Raw genomic sequence first — 13,975 nt, forward strand, 5'->3', positions numbered from 1 at the left:
GACTTGCAATTTGTGGACTATGGAATGTTTAGTATAAACATCTTTCGATTTATCACTATATCACAATGTATCATGTACGGCGTAGTAAAATTTTGAGATTAATTTAAATATCATATAAAACAAAGTTCGCCACTATATAGAAAAGGTTGAAGATGCAAGTACTTAAAAGAAAGAACATATCATTCCTATCCAACTGTACCATAGTGTACGCGATTCTTTCAACGCATGCTCAGCGTTAGTGGTCCAAAGCGATCCCTTACCCATCGGTATGAAGCGTTTTTCGTATGTGTCAGTTCTTTTTCTCCCGAATACCGGGTCGTTCAAACCGAAACGAGAGTTAGTTTGTTCAGTTAAGATTTACAATTTATACCGTTTGGTTCGCCGTTTAAAACGAAGATGGTTTGAGTGGTAGTTGACCTACACTAAACCTGTGGCAATCACTGTAAAGTGTATTTATAATTGCCATCAGCAAAACGTGAACGTTAGAGTTTGCAGCTTTAAGTTCACTAGTTCCTTGTGGAAGCATGTTTTTCCGACGTGTGTTCGCTAAGAACGCCACAAGTTCCTCTAGCAGTGGTAATAGTGTGACCTCATCGGGTGGGAATTCAGGCATGCACGCTGTACACAATTTGGCTATGTCCTCCGGTGGTGTACCGTCGGAATCTCCGGCCCGTTACCGGCGTGCGTTAAATGTTGAGGACAACCATCGTGTCCTGTCAGTGCTCCAGTTAACACCGCTGTGGGAATATATTATTCGAAACAATGAGCTCCCGGTTGGGCTCAATATGAACGAGCTGTTTCGCGAGTTTTTGGAACGTTTGCACGATCCTGAGTTTCAGGTGCGTCAACACGCGCTGCGAGTGTTAATCGATGTGATCATAGTGTTACGGGATGAAACGGACATATACTTCGCACCACTTCTCCCACCCATCATTGACAATCTTGGCCACCCGTCACCAGCAGTGCGGAAAGGTGCATTGGACGTGCTGAAGGTGTACATTGCGCAAACCAAGCTTCCCGAAACGGTTATGCTGGAAATCATGAACTACGGAATGGATCGAAATCCTAAAGATCCGCTCAGCAGTCGGTACATCGTGGGTGTAATGTTGGCTTTGCCCTCCCTTATTCAACCCGCAATTTTAACCGCGAAAAGAACATTCATACTGCGTGCGGTAATTAATGCGCTCGGTGGCAAGATGGTGCAGATAACTTACCAAGAGATTGCACTTAAAATTTTGCTCAAGATTAAAAATACGATCGGTTCGCGGGAATTTTACGAGTGCATTTCCGTAGCCTATCGGCGCGATTTTGATCTTTTGTGCAACGTGTACGGTTTACCGAATCCGCCCAAAAGTCCGCGACGGGATCCCATTGTTCCGCCCGGTGAGATTGCGCTGGGTAACACAGAGATGCGAAAATCATGGAAACCGACCGTACTTCCTGGTGCATCGGTCCCATTGCAACCTCTTTCACCGAAAGCGCAGCGGTGGAAGTCTGGTAGCCACGGTGACATTTCGCGAGCAGCGGAGGTTAACGATGCGACTCGATTGCGAAATCGTATTGGGTCTGACGAAAGAATTCCTCACCACGACTATGTGCTGAGTAAAGGACCCGGCGGAGGACCACTGTTGCGTCGCGTTAGTTTAGAGAAGATCGACGATTCGAAAGTGATCATGGAAACGGAGATCAAAATCAACAAGGAGTCGGTTACAATGCGTATCTTAGAGGCGGAAACTTCCAACTCGAACTCAATCAGTGAGGAAAGTGATGAAGACAACGTTAACAAGCGCTTCGGAGTGGTTCGTGTGCTCACCGACAGTGAGCTGGAGGATAGTGTTACGGTGAAATCGATCGGTGGAAGTCAGACAACTATGCAGCAAGATTTGCTGTACTCTTCCGATACGGAGTACGTCCGGCGAACGCCACGGCGCGTACGATTTGGGGGAGAGATCGTTAAAATGCGAACCCCTGACAGTGATACTTTCGACCAAAGTGACCAAGATGCGCTGTCCCTTTCACAGTCGTCAAACCAATCCACACAACTGTTGTCCTCTTCGACGATATCCGATCGAACGTTTTCAACGGTAGCGCCACCACAACGATCCTCCTTAAAATCGGCTTCCTCGTCCTCCGAAAGAAGCAGCTCCACGTCTCACGCTATGATGCGAAGGCAGTACTCCCAATCGGCCGATACGGAACGATCATCACCTCCAAGCACAATGGCAATGTCTTCCGAGTTTAATAGCAGCATCACGACAAAGCCAAGACCCTCTTCGGCGAAATCCACCATGGAAACCTCGGGCATTAGCGAATTTAACTCTGGTTCCGATCCGGAAGACAACGAATTTCCATCAATGGTTAGAAGTAACGTTGCAGATGAAGAAGAAAGTACGTCCTCGCGTCCCAAATCTTCTCTTTCTCGTCCAAAGTCGGCAAAAACACCACCATCCGAACCGATAGAACAACCTCGTCCCACGTCCGCTAAACCTGATCCCGTGTCTGCTAAAGCTGATCCTGTAACTGCTAAAGTAGACAACAATAGTGCACAACAACAATTGCCAGAAACGCCCGACACTCAAAGCCGACCGGAACCGAAACCGGTAGCGATGCAAGCTAGTTCGGATGCTAGTTCTATTTTAGCAGATAAAATTGAGGAGGTAAAACAAGCGATACAGGGTATCGAGAGCAAAATAAACAACGTTGTGCTGCAGAAAGCAGACTCTGTCGATGTGGTACAGAACCATGCAGCTCAAGAACCGACTCCGAAGAAGCTGGAGTCGAATCTTTCGCTGGAAGTACTGATGAAAACGAACAGTAACGAAAATGCGGAAAATCTACAGCAGGATCCCTCCCAAGCTGAGCAAAACAATAAAGATTACACCAAGGAACTTAACATCGAAATACCCAAAGAGGAAAAACTACAAAATGCTCCACCACCATCGCCGAAATCTTCAAATAAAAGTCCAGTCAGTACGGTACCAACCAAACCAGTTCCTAAAATTGTACGATCGGGAATTCCTCGTCTTAATACAATGCCCTCGCCAAAGACGATGCGGAAAGTGCACGAATCCAACAGCAATGCACAAAAGTCCCCAAATGTTGGAGGGAGTGAAGCCAAAGGGCAGCTTACTCCACAACCCACGAATGTCCGTGGCAGAACACTATTGCGCAGCCGATCAGCAACATCCGCATCACTTAAGCGTAGCGTCTACATCAGTCCCTCATCTTTGAGTCCCAAACCACACAGTGGGATCGAGATTATGCACAACCTGCTAAGAAGTCCATCGCCATCACCACATAGAAATCGGCGGAAAAGTTCTACTGCGAGTGAAAAAGGTCTCGATATATCGAACGATAAGAACAATAACAATCAGCTCATATCGAGTGTCGGTGAAGGTGTCGATGGGCGAACGGATAAGTGCATCAGCGTGAATGAGGATGATATCTTCGACGTGTTTGGGAAAACCATTGCCACACAAACGTCCGGCGATGAAACGATGGAAATACCTTTTGTACCTTTTACGCGGGCGCCTTCACGTTTGCTACTAGCACAAATCGATGTAAACGGAAATGAATTAAATGGGAACACTGCGAGTCCGCTGGAGGCGAAAGCTCGAGAACGAGGACAATCTCCAATTTTCTCCCGTCCGGTGTCACCTAAATTGTCTGAAAATCAACAAATAGTCAACTCATGGGAAGATCTCGGTATAGTAAACCGAGTCACTCTGTTTCACCTCAAAAGTCCGGTAAGTTTAAAACAAAGCCAACGTGCGTACATACACGAATGCGTCCATTTCGTTCACTTTACGTCCAACAGCATAACCTACTACCGTGCCTACTCTCATTTTCATTAGTGGCACAAAGTGAAAAGAACAGTGAAAACGTTGCTGTAACGGCGGCGGCGGCGGCGGCGTCTGACATTAACGAAATAGGAAGAGAAATCTAGATCAAGCCAGTACATAAAACCTAACCGACACAGGCCGCTCATTTAGAATGACCAATTTTCTCGCGCTCCTTTGGGTCCTTGGGTGACCTCTTTTTTTGCAAATTACAAAAACCCCGTCATGAGCAAAGCAGCGTTACCATCGGATTGGCTTGCGAACGTTACACTTGAGTGTGACCGATTCGAAATCAACACCGTAAGCACCTGTTATGGTTGGCATTAGAAGGATTTAAGCCCACCTGTGGGTGACTTGTCCAGTAGAAAAATATGCATTTTCCTTCACGATTTGATTTCTCTATTTAATGCGGTAAGAAACGGTAAGAAACTGACGTATTGTTGGCTACAATAAAAAGTGTAGAAAAGGATGTGAAAATCAAGTGCAGCACGCAATCGGTGCAACATAAATCCGGTTAGATTGTGCTCCGATTTGATAAGGATATTGCTGTTTGCTACTAAGAATTAGACATCTCATGCTCTTAATTTTCAACAGTTTTACAACTACAGTAATTTTCTTTGTTTAAATTGAAAATTCCAATTGCTAACAAAATTGAAATGAAAGATATTTAAAGCTTAGGGGGAGTTGTAAAAAGATTGTTGCGGCACTCAATGACGCTTCGTCCTTATAGAAGAGCAAAAATCTGCCCACTATAGATGCCGCAAAAGAATTGGCTTATCCTTAATAGGCACCAACTCTCTTGTTTGCAGATGTTTTCAGTTCCGCATTTTGTTTTTAAATTAATGCGCATTAGTACACTTCATGAAGCGCCGGAAAACTCATTATAAATATGTTCTAAATATTTGAACAAAAAAAAATACAAAAGCCGAAACAAAATCGATCCCTCCAATCTGTCAACCTGTAGTTCGCGCGACCTACAAAACGGAGGGTCAAAAGCAGGTTAAAAGCCCACACTTTTGAACGTCGTGTGTGCTCAAAACGGATACAGCTAACACGTTGCGTGTTTCTCGTCACCACGCTCTTATATCCTTTCTGTGCCATGACTTCTGCAGCAACGAACAAGAATCACCTACATACATGTAATTTTCCTACATTTCTTAGCCATGCACACACACACAAGTATACAGCAAAAAAAAGCGTCCCATAAGCGACATCGACAGCAACTACGATTTCTTATAATGTCTTATCAACGTCCGGTTTACTTATTACCTGACGGTCTACTTTCACCGATTTTGTTCTCGCCTCATTTTTCGAGAGCCTGCGCGGCTTAGATGTGCCCCTGCCACCCGTGTGCATATACCTTTACTGGCCACCGGCCATTCTATTCCGTCATCAGTCCTCGGTTGCGACTCGCTCGGAAGAAAAATAGAACGGTGTCAACGCACTAAATCAATTCCACACCACAAACATGGCAAAATGGTGGAGCAGCAGGCCAAGCGGTCGTCGAAACTTTCGGTTTTCGTTTTTCGTTGGACCCTCGCCTTCTTCTAATCACAAACTTTCGTGTCAGTAATTGTGCCTTGACTGCGGGCTGTCGGGTTTTCCCCGGTGACGTTGTACGAGCCGATTACGATTGTTTTGTGCTGGTCTCGCTGCTCGGCACTTTACTTACTCGGTGAAACAATTCTTTCCACCACCACGTTCCTTTCTCCCCATTTACATATAGTCTAACCCGCAGGCTAGCGGTAGTGTTCTAGAAATGAAATCGGCAGGTCTTCGTACTCCGAAGGAATTTTCTAGGTTAGAGAAGACGAAGACGACATACGCATTCACAGCCAAGTTTAGCCGAAACCCTTGCCAATCAGAGGGTTCAGTAGTTCTCCTTGAACCGGCCGGATAAGGTTGCCGGTTGGCTGGTGATTAGTTCGGCAAAGCAATCAAACACAGTGTCCATCCACTTTTGGATAAATATCCAAGGATTTTCCAGTGCAGTCATAAGTAGTATCATAATTCGTAAAGCAGTGTTGAAGCAGAAAACTAAAACAACAATGAGAAATGTAAAATATGCTGCAAGTTTTTCAACAATTTGCCCAGTGCACAGTGACTACTCCAACTACTGACCGGTTTGTGCCTGACGTACGTTACGATTTCTTATCTTCCAGGATTGGCGGTTGCGTTCCCAAGGGTTCTGTAGCATCGAGGAAGCACTTAAATCATCCGATAATCTAGCGAAAGTTCAACCATACCTAGAGTCGCTACTGCGAACACTGCTGTCCTCGGAGCGAAATCTCGATGTCATTGAGGATAAGGTCCGAATGTTAGTCAACCTGGTATCGCGGTTACCGCTCGAAAATCTCGAAGACCGTGTTGGACAAATCATGACCGGACTGTGCCGGCAGGGTGGTCCAGGAAGCAACAACGTGGCCAAGGCACTGATGCAACGATTGCCAACGGCGGCCATCGTCCAACGGCTGCTATCCGATGACTTCCTGCATGCCAAAAGTTCCAAGGTTAGCACACACACATATCCCGACGTTAACGTGTTGAGTTCTAATGGTTTCGTTTTGCATTCCGCCTTCATTTGCAGTTCCGCGAGAATGCATTGCAAACGGTACTGTTTGCTTTAATGACATTCCCGAGCACCTACTTCGACATCAAAACACTTATTTCCCGAGCGACCGAGGCGGCGATGGATCGAAAAAAGCGCGTCCGTCATGTAAGTGTCACGTGTCTACGGTCTGTGAGTATATTCAATGCCGGCTTTACACTTATTAACCTACACCGTGTCTTCATCGTTTTGGCATACAGGCTGCACTTGACGTTCTTGCGGTGCTGGGACAAATTAGCTCTCCTAAATTGGTTCTAGACGTTGTTTGTACCGCTGTCGGAACGCGCCCGGAAGGAAACCATCTGATCACGGCCGTTAAAGCACGACTGGCCCGAAAGCAGCTGCCTTTCATCGGTCCCGATGGTAGTGTGGAGTACGCGATTAAAGTTCCTTCCAACCGATCTAGCAATGTGATCATGTTTGGAGCAGACGTCGATTGGATCGAGGCTGGTAGTGGATCCGCTTCACCTACCTTCAATCGTCCAGGACGACACAAATATCCTAGCTTTCAGGTGGAAAACAATTCATTTGAAGAAATGAGACAGTACGTATTACAAGTTTGAATTCCTGCAATGTTATTTTTTTAACGGCTTAATTATCTATTCTAGGAAACCTAGCTTCACAGTTTTTGACGAAATTAAACAACCTATAGAAACGTCGAAAATTTCTACCAACTCCGGATGGACTTCCAAAATACCTGTATCGTATTCGGTAAGAAATTTACTTCCAAAAAGGACTCAAATATACATCTTCTCAATTTTTACACTGCTGTAACGCTTTTTCTACTTTAACTCTCCACTGCAGGACACTATGAACCAGGCGTTAGGACCGAACGGTAAGTTACTACGAACCAATTACGCTCTTGCTATGGTCTTGACACCATTTTCTCGGACCTTTAGGTCCGAAGTCTAAGATAGCACTAGCGCACAGTAACCCGGAAGGTCTGCAAACTTATGTAAATTATTATTTTCCTCCATTTCACAGCCGCTCGGCCACTGTACGGAAATGGACAATCTTCCAGGTCATACCCGGAACTACCCGATAGTAAACTAGCAACACCATTCGCTGCAGCAAAACCCGCCACAATACTCAACCGAAAGCTGGAAGGAAATTTGTCCGGTATACCGCAAATTGCGAATGGCAAAATTTCACGCAATTCAATCTCTTCGTTAAGGTACCAATCATAACGATCCCTACCTTTAAACATCCATTACCACGGATGCACCCTTTTGCAATGTGAATGCATTTCTTCTTCTATCTGATTAGATTTCCAGAAATGGATCCGAAGACGAACGGTAAAATCATGCTGGCAAAGAACAATAACCCGTACGAAATGAGGACACCGCGAATGCGGGGCAAATTGTACTCCCGCAATAGTGACGGGTTTATGAGCGACACAATCGGTAAGCCCGGCTAACAGGGTTTTTGTCACAATTTGAATAACGTTATCTGATGATGCGGTAAATGGTCATTTCCTTTTCTTTCCTCTCTGTACTGCAGCTAGTGCCAACAAACAGGTAAACAATGATATCCGGCCTGCTACCGATCCGGTGGTAGAAAGTGAAGGTTTTAGACAATCGAGATTTGGCATGCGGTTCTATAACCCGAATCAGATGGGAAAGTAAGTAGCAACTTTCTTTTTTTTATTAAATAACCTTTAATACATTATCCCAACGATCGAAGTTCTGAGATGACAGATCTGTTAGCAAGAGTTCAAATCAAGGATCGGTGGATCTTCTATGTGTTGGAGAGCATTGGTAGAAGATACTATTCAATTAATGTCCTAATTTGCTCTACTGCTTTGCAACCGAGAGTATTTATTTCCCATTGCTATATTCCTGTCTTATTTCACAAGTTATGTATTAAAAGTGCAACGATATCTTCCAATCTGGCATAATATTTTCCTCGTGCTAAGTGTGTACCACACGCAGCACACTGTGAATGGGGATGGGTTGAGTCTAATCCATCATAACAATAACAAGGGCTTTCCATTTAGTGAACTGACCCCACTGGAGCGTGTATTATCTACCACCTTAAAGTTTCCCAACACGCGACGATCACATCATATCAGCGGACCGTTTTCCTTTCGTGAAAAAGAGGTACGAAAGCATTTTCTAATGGGTTTTTCCATTACACTTCACTCTGTATGGTGTGGTCGCTGAATTCTTGGTGAAGAAAAGAGGTCAACGAATCGAACGACCTTGAGGAGTTAAAACCAATTTCAGAATTGATTGCTCACCATTGAAAGATAGCCTCGGCAAATTCTTACCAGTACCATACTGGAGCACGCAGGACAGACAGATTCAGTTATGGGTAATACCGGTAATAGATTGCCAGTCATTAGGCAACAGCGGTTCAAAACTGACAACGATTGCCGAACTACTTCAAGACCTAGTATAAGAGTGCTTAAGGATTAAACTTCCTCTTTCCTTCAATCTTCAAAAAGTGCTGAATAACTGAATGCTTTTGCTCGCCCAAGATGACCAGGCTATATGTGCCGATAACACTGTACACCTTTTAGTACATAATAACTCATTCGGAAGGATTTTATTTTTCCCATTAGCTTTACCACCTTGTCCTATCCACCGCGTCTGATACTTGTTTGATGATATGGTTACTACCATCGACAACAGAGCGCGGAGTTCAGTTTCGGTCTCGGCTATACCTCCCTTCTATATGGCGGGATGGAATACCACCAACCGTGCCGAATGAATGAAAATGGGAAAGCATACCAATAAACGAGCGTATGGCGCGCACTCATCGTTGTGTGGCGTTGATATAAACAAACCTGCATGGTAAATACAACCAAAAGGGGAAGGATGGAAAGGATACAGTCCAGGATACTGAACAACACAAAAGCCTTCGGAACTTATACAGTGAAAAAGCCTGCTTTCGGGCCGGTGTTAGTTCGCTTGCCGCTATTATACATATCGTTGTTACCCGGTTACCTTCGCCGAGTGGCGTCATACATTTACAGCGTTTGGTGGCATAGCGTGTTCGTCCTTATATCACACCACACTGGACAGCACAGTCCACAGGCCAATCAGTGGTGACCGCCGACGTATTTTTTTTTTTTTGTTTGTGTACGACCGAAGGACTCCGTGGTTCGGACCTCGGTCGATTGTGTGGATACATAGCGAACTGTGCGATGATATGGTGGTTTGGGCTCTAATCGATGCTATGTGTGTAGTTTTTATTCCGCACCCTTACTGCTGGCTGGCGCTTTCGGACATTACGCGTCCAAATCGCAAACTCGCAGTTAAGCTTCAGTCAAAAGTAGGCCACCGAGCTAATGTGTGACAAGGCTGCCATTCCAATGTCGTGTTGGATGATGGCCCAATGTGACCAGTGTGGCGAAGCTGCTTGAACTTTTTACTCGCAAAGGTGCAAAACGTTCGTGTAGGTGCTGCGTTGGTGCTGTCGGGTATGAACTACGATGGTCACCAAATGGTCACCCTCTGTGCGATATCGTCATCGAACTTCAAATTTCGAACGGACAGCTCAGGTTTGCCACTTGGTACGCGTTCGTCATCGTGGTTAGGCTTGGACCGTTTGGACGCTTGATGTTGTAGTATGTTTTTGAAGCTCGTTCCTGCATACCATCGTTTGTGTGGGAGCTGTCTGGGTTGCTTCCATCATCTCAACCCTTGCCCATCGGAGGAAGACACAGCTCCACCGTCCGCCGGAGATCGGCAGTGCAGTGATAACAACAATAGTGCTAATAATGGCGCTGAAAACAAAATAAGTGCCAGTGGCAGAACTCGCAAAGGTGCAAAACGTTCGTGTAGGTGCTGCGTTGGTGCTGTCGGGTATGAACTACGATGGTCACCAAATGGTCACCCTCTGTGCGATATCGTCATCGAACTTCAAATTTCGAACGGACAGCTCAGGTTTGCCACTTGGTACGCGTTCGTCATCGTGGTTAGGCTTGGACCGTTTGGACGCTTGATGTTGTAGTATGTTTTTGAAGCTCGTTCCTGCATACCATCGTTTGTGTGGGAGCTGTCTGGGTTGCTTCCATCATCTCAACCCTTGCCCATCGGAGGAAGACACAGCTCCACCGTCCGCCGGAGATCGGCAGTGCAGTGATAACAACAATAGTGCTAATAATGGCGCTGAAAACAAAATAAGTGCCAGTGGCAGAACGTTCACTAACGGCGAGTACACTGACAAACCACCCAAAGGCATGACAGTTTCGCGCGATAGTAATAATATCTATAGAAGAATAGTGCAAACACACCCGGAGCTGGTGCGTTTGTATCATTGGTGTTTCTTCAAACGACGGAAAGATGCTGAACCATCTGTATGTGCGGAAGTTAAGCAGAGTGATTGCCAGACGGAGACGAAACCATCCGCAGAAGTGGGCTGTATCAATTTAACGGAAATTACCAGCGTAGTTCCTTTCGCGAATGGGACTGCGTTTGAAACGCCGCAGAAGTTTTTCATACCCCGTACCTGTGAAGAAAGGGAAGAAATCGATGGTGGACTGGTAGTAATGTTTCCTCCCGTCCTTTCGAACGGTTGTCGGCCACCAACCACCGCATCGAGCGACGTGTTAATAGTGGTCGAGTTCAACGAAGAAACGTAATTGCTTAAGCTTTTTCCAACCCCTTATCAATTGAATTCCGACTGGCCTTGCAAAGGAAGGTGTAAATCCATGGTGACAAGGACATTGGATGGCTACAAATTTTTACGGGTTCATTTGAATATACATGACGAGCTGTGTTATTATCCTTGGCTTTGGTTACGCCTTCTTCAGAGGTTCAATCATGCTATTCATATCGCACTGTATCGATCGATCGGGCAAAACGATAAGCGTGGACGAGCGCTATCAAACACCTTTCCCTTTACATACGAAAGTGCACTTTTTCTTGGTTTCGCTTCAATTGAAATTGCATGCCTTCTTCCTTTTTCTAAGGGAAAAGGGAACAATTAGTTTTCAATGTCCGCAGCGTGGCATTCGAAATTTGAATCGGAATTTTAAATGTTTCTTTTCTCTTCTCTGTCTCCTTCCTTTATTTTCTCGTACTTTCCTTACAGCCATAACAAACAGCAAATGACTACGCATGTGCAGAAGCAGGATGTAGACCAGCGTCCTAATTTATCACCGAGCAAAAGCTATAACAACCACAGCACAGGCAGCAACGGTGGGTTAACTAACCGGAGTAACAGTGCCAGCCATGGGGAACTACACAACTATTACGGCGATACGACTGTGGGCACTGGTAGTGGAACTGCACCAAGCACACCACATCGGACGCGATTCCTTGGCGAGCGTCGCCAATCCATCCCGGTGATTAATCAGGAAAGTTACATCATTCATCGGGATGATAATTACGACAGCGAGCAGGACGAACGATCGAGCAACGATTCCACGTCTACGCGCATCATCTCCAACAGTATCCTAAACTTCAGAGATCGCGATCGGGATCGCGTAACGATTGCTGGCGACGATGCATATCCTGCTGCCATGCCCGGGGGAAGCCGTCCCGCTTCGATACCGTCCGTTTCACGACCCCAGTCCGTTAGTTCGCATAAGTCTATCGGATCGGGAGTGCTTAAACACCCGGAAGGGCGGCTATCGCGTACCAGCAACACTTCATACAGTAATGCATCGGTTAAAAACTCTATTGGCGACAATGTTTCGCTTAAAACGCACCGCTCGTTTGTAGGTAATGCCCAGGAGGATGAACGGACAGACCGAGAATGGTACGGAGAGAGAGCTTCAACTCCAATTCATAGCGAAATGGATGGCATAAGCTCGAACCAGGTACAGTACGAATCGGATTATGATGAGGATGATGACGAAAATGACCAAAACTACGAACGGAATTTAAAATCATCTGCCACACCGAAACGTTATCCTACACCGAGCCCACATCCACTGCAAGGATCGTACTCTACCGAGGAGCTTCACAACATGGACGGTCGGCAAGAGGATGAAAATGAGATGAATGACGAACAGGAAATGCATATATCACGGCCGCGAAGTCGTGTACAGTCGGCAAGTTTGGGCAATTTGCAGCATCTCGAACGGGAAGAAATGGTTGAGGAAGCCAGAATTTCGGTTTCTCCGAAAAAAATTCTTAAGAAACCGTTCCTAGTGCGGCGCAGCAGTAAGGTTGCCCCGGCAAAAGAGGCTGCAACAGGAGTAAAGGGTAAAAATAAGCTCAACGAAGTTATCTTTCAAAAGACGTTGCGCAGATTCGAGAGACCGAAAGATGCTCTCAACAATTGCCTTACGCATCTGGAAAGTCCAAACTGGGAGCAAAACATCAGCGGTCTGCAGTTCTTCGTGCGCCTTATTCGTCACCATCCAGAAGTGATCGACACGCAGATACATTTGCTCTCAGTGGCATTGGCCAAACAGGTGCGCAATCTGCGATCGCAAGTTGCACGAGCCGCATGTCAAGCTTCGGCAGAGTTTTTCTCCACCCATCGACGGTGTCTCGAGGGTGAGGCGGAAGACATTGCTACCCATCTGCTGCATCGTACGGCAGACACGAACAAGTTCCTGCGCGCTGATGCTACCCAGGCGCTCGAATCCATGTGCGACAACGTGTCGATCCCGAAGGTGGTGCATATCATTTCTTTCAAGGGCGCCACTCATCAGAACGCAGTTGTTCGAACGACGGCCTCTAAGCTGCTGAATAAGATTGTACATCAGCTCGGAAGTGAGAAAGTTTTCGCGCTGCCTAAGGAAACGCGTGATAAGCTAATACTAACAGGTGCGCACCTGCTACTGGAAGGATCGCTGGAAACCCGCAATTACACGAAGAGTTTGTTCAAGCAACTGTCCGACCATTCGAACTACAGCAAAGTATTATTAGAAGTGATACCTCCGCGGACGTATAGGAACATTGAGAAAACGCTCAACAGCATTCGACAAATGTCTTAAGTGTCCTCAAGCCTGAGCAATCGCTGTACAGGTAGTTGATCATTATCGGTTCTTTTCGTTACCAATCCCTAGCCCTAGTGAAATTAATCCTTCTCTGTAATATTATTAGTAAAAATGTTCGTATTTAAAAAAAAGGTGTTTCGGATCAATCGCTTCGTAGTTGTTACCTTTACCACATGAGAAAAATGTTTCTGATTCCTACCTCTTTATTCTGCTTACGGCGTTGGTCTGGAAGAACTTAACGTGCACTAGAAACAACTTCACTTTCCTGTGTATGCGTATTTTAAATGGTTTTTTGCACAATTCACGGTTCACTTTATGCACTCACTCAAATATACGCGGTTGGATTTATCGAGATGACAACATGACCGAAGTAAACATCTTCTACTGTCCTTTAAACAGGCGAAGTCGGCAGTATTTGCCTGACGTTTCAAGTGAATTGCATACAAGTTGCAATCATCACCTACAAAGAAATCATTCAACGAAAAAAAGCAATAGAGATTAATTATCTACAAATTATACTTAAATATCAAAAGTTGTCTCATAATAATGATTATCGCCACAGTCGAGGATTGCATTTTTATTTGCATTTCATAAAAACTTTCAGCATCTTGGTCCGTAGCTCGTGTA

The 13,975-nt window shown here is 45.5% G+C and overlaps 2 protein-coding genes across 7 annotated transcripts in view; one reads left to right on the forward strand and one right to left on the reverse strand.

Moving 5' to 3' along the window:
* LOC125762817 (protein turtle) overlaps window positions 1–13,886 on the reverse strand; it is a 94,916-nt gene extending 81,030 nt beyond the window's left edge. For 2 of the 6 annotated variants that reach the window (XR_007418261.1, XR_007418260.1), the window contains exon 1: window positions 13,548–13,728. The gene's annotated coding sequence lies outside the window, so the exon portion shown is untranslated. Of the gene's footprint in view, window positions 1–13,547 lie in introns of all 6 variants that reach the window. The other 4 variants (XM_049425329.1, XM_049425321.1, XM_049425320.1 and 1 more) reach the window with 4 other exon arrangements.
* LOC125762812 (uncharacterized) lies at window positions 410–13,477 on the forward strand. The gene is made up of 10 exons (XM_049425312.1): window positions 410–3,746; window positions 6,002–6,349; window positions 6,427–6,555; window positions 6,648–6,991; window positions 7,056–7,158; window positions 7,252–7,282; window positions 7,432–7,621; window positions 7,714–7,850; window positions 7,948–8,068; window positions 11,488–13,477. The coding sequence occupies exons 1-10, from the start codon at window positions 525–527 to the stop codon at window positions 13,343–13,345; spliced, it is 6,483 nt and encodes a 2,160-aa protein (XP_049281269.1). The 5' UTR covers window positions 410–524; the 3' UTR covers window positions 13,346–13,477.
* Window positions 13,887–13,975: the final 89 nt, after the last annotated feature.

The sequence above is a fragment of the Anopheles funestus genome, chromosome 2RL (assembly GCF_943734845.2).
Source record: "Anopheles funestus chromosome 2RL, idAnoFuneDA-416_04, whole genome shotgun sequence".
In the NCBI taxonomy this organism is placed as follows: Eukaryota; Metazoa; Arthropoda; class Insecta; order Diptera; family Culicidae; genus Anopheles; species Anopheles funestus.

What these genes read in the sequence shown, in the direction of transcription:
- LOC125762812 (XM_049425312.1), top strand. Translation starts at nt 525, where the DNA reads ATGTTTTTCCGACGTGTGTTCGCTAAGAACGCCACAAGTTCCTCTAGC. An exon ending in GAAAAAAGCGCGTCCGTCAT is followed by an intron (nt 6,556 to 6,647) that starts GTAAGTGTCACG and finishes TTTGGCATACAG; the next exon opens with GCTGCACTTGACGTTCTTGC. An exon ending in AATTCAATCTCTTCGTTAAG is followed by an intron (nt 7,622 to 7,713) that starts GTACCAATCATA and finishes CTATCTGATTAG; the next exon opens with ATTTCCAGAAATGGATCCGA.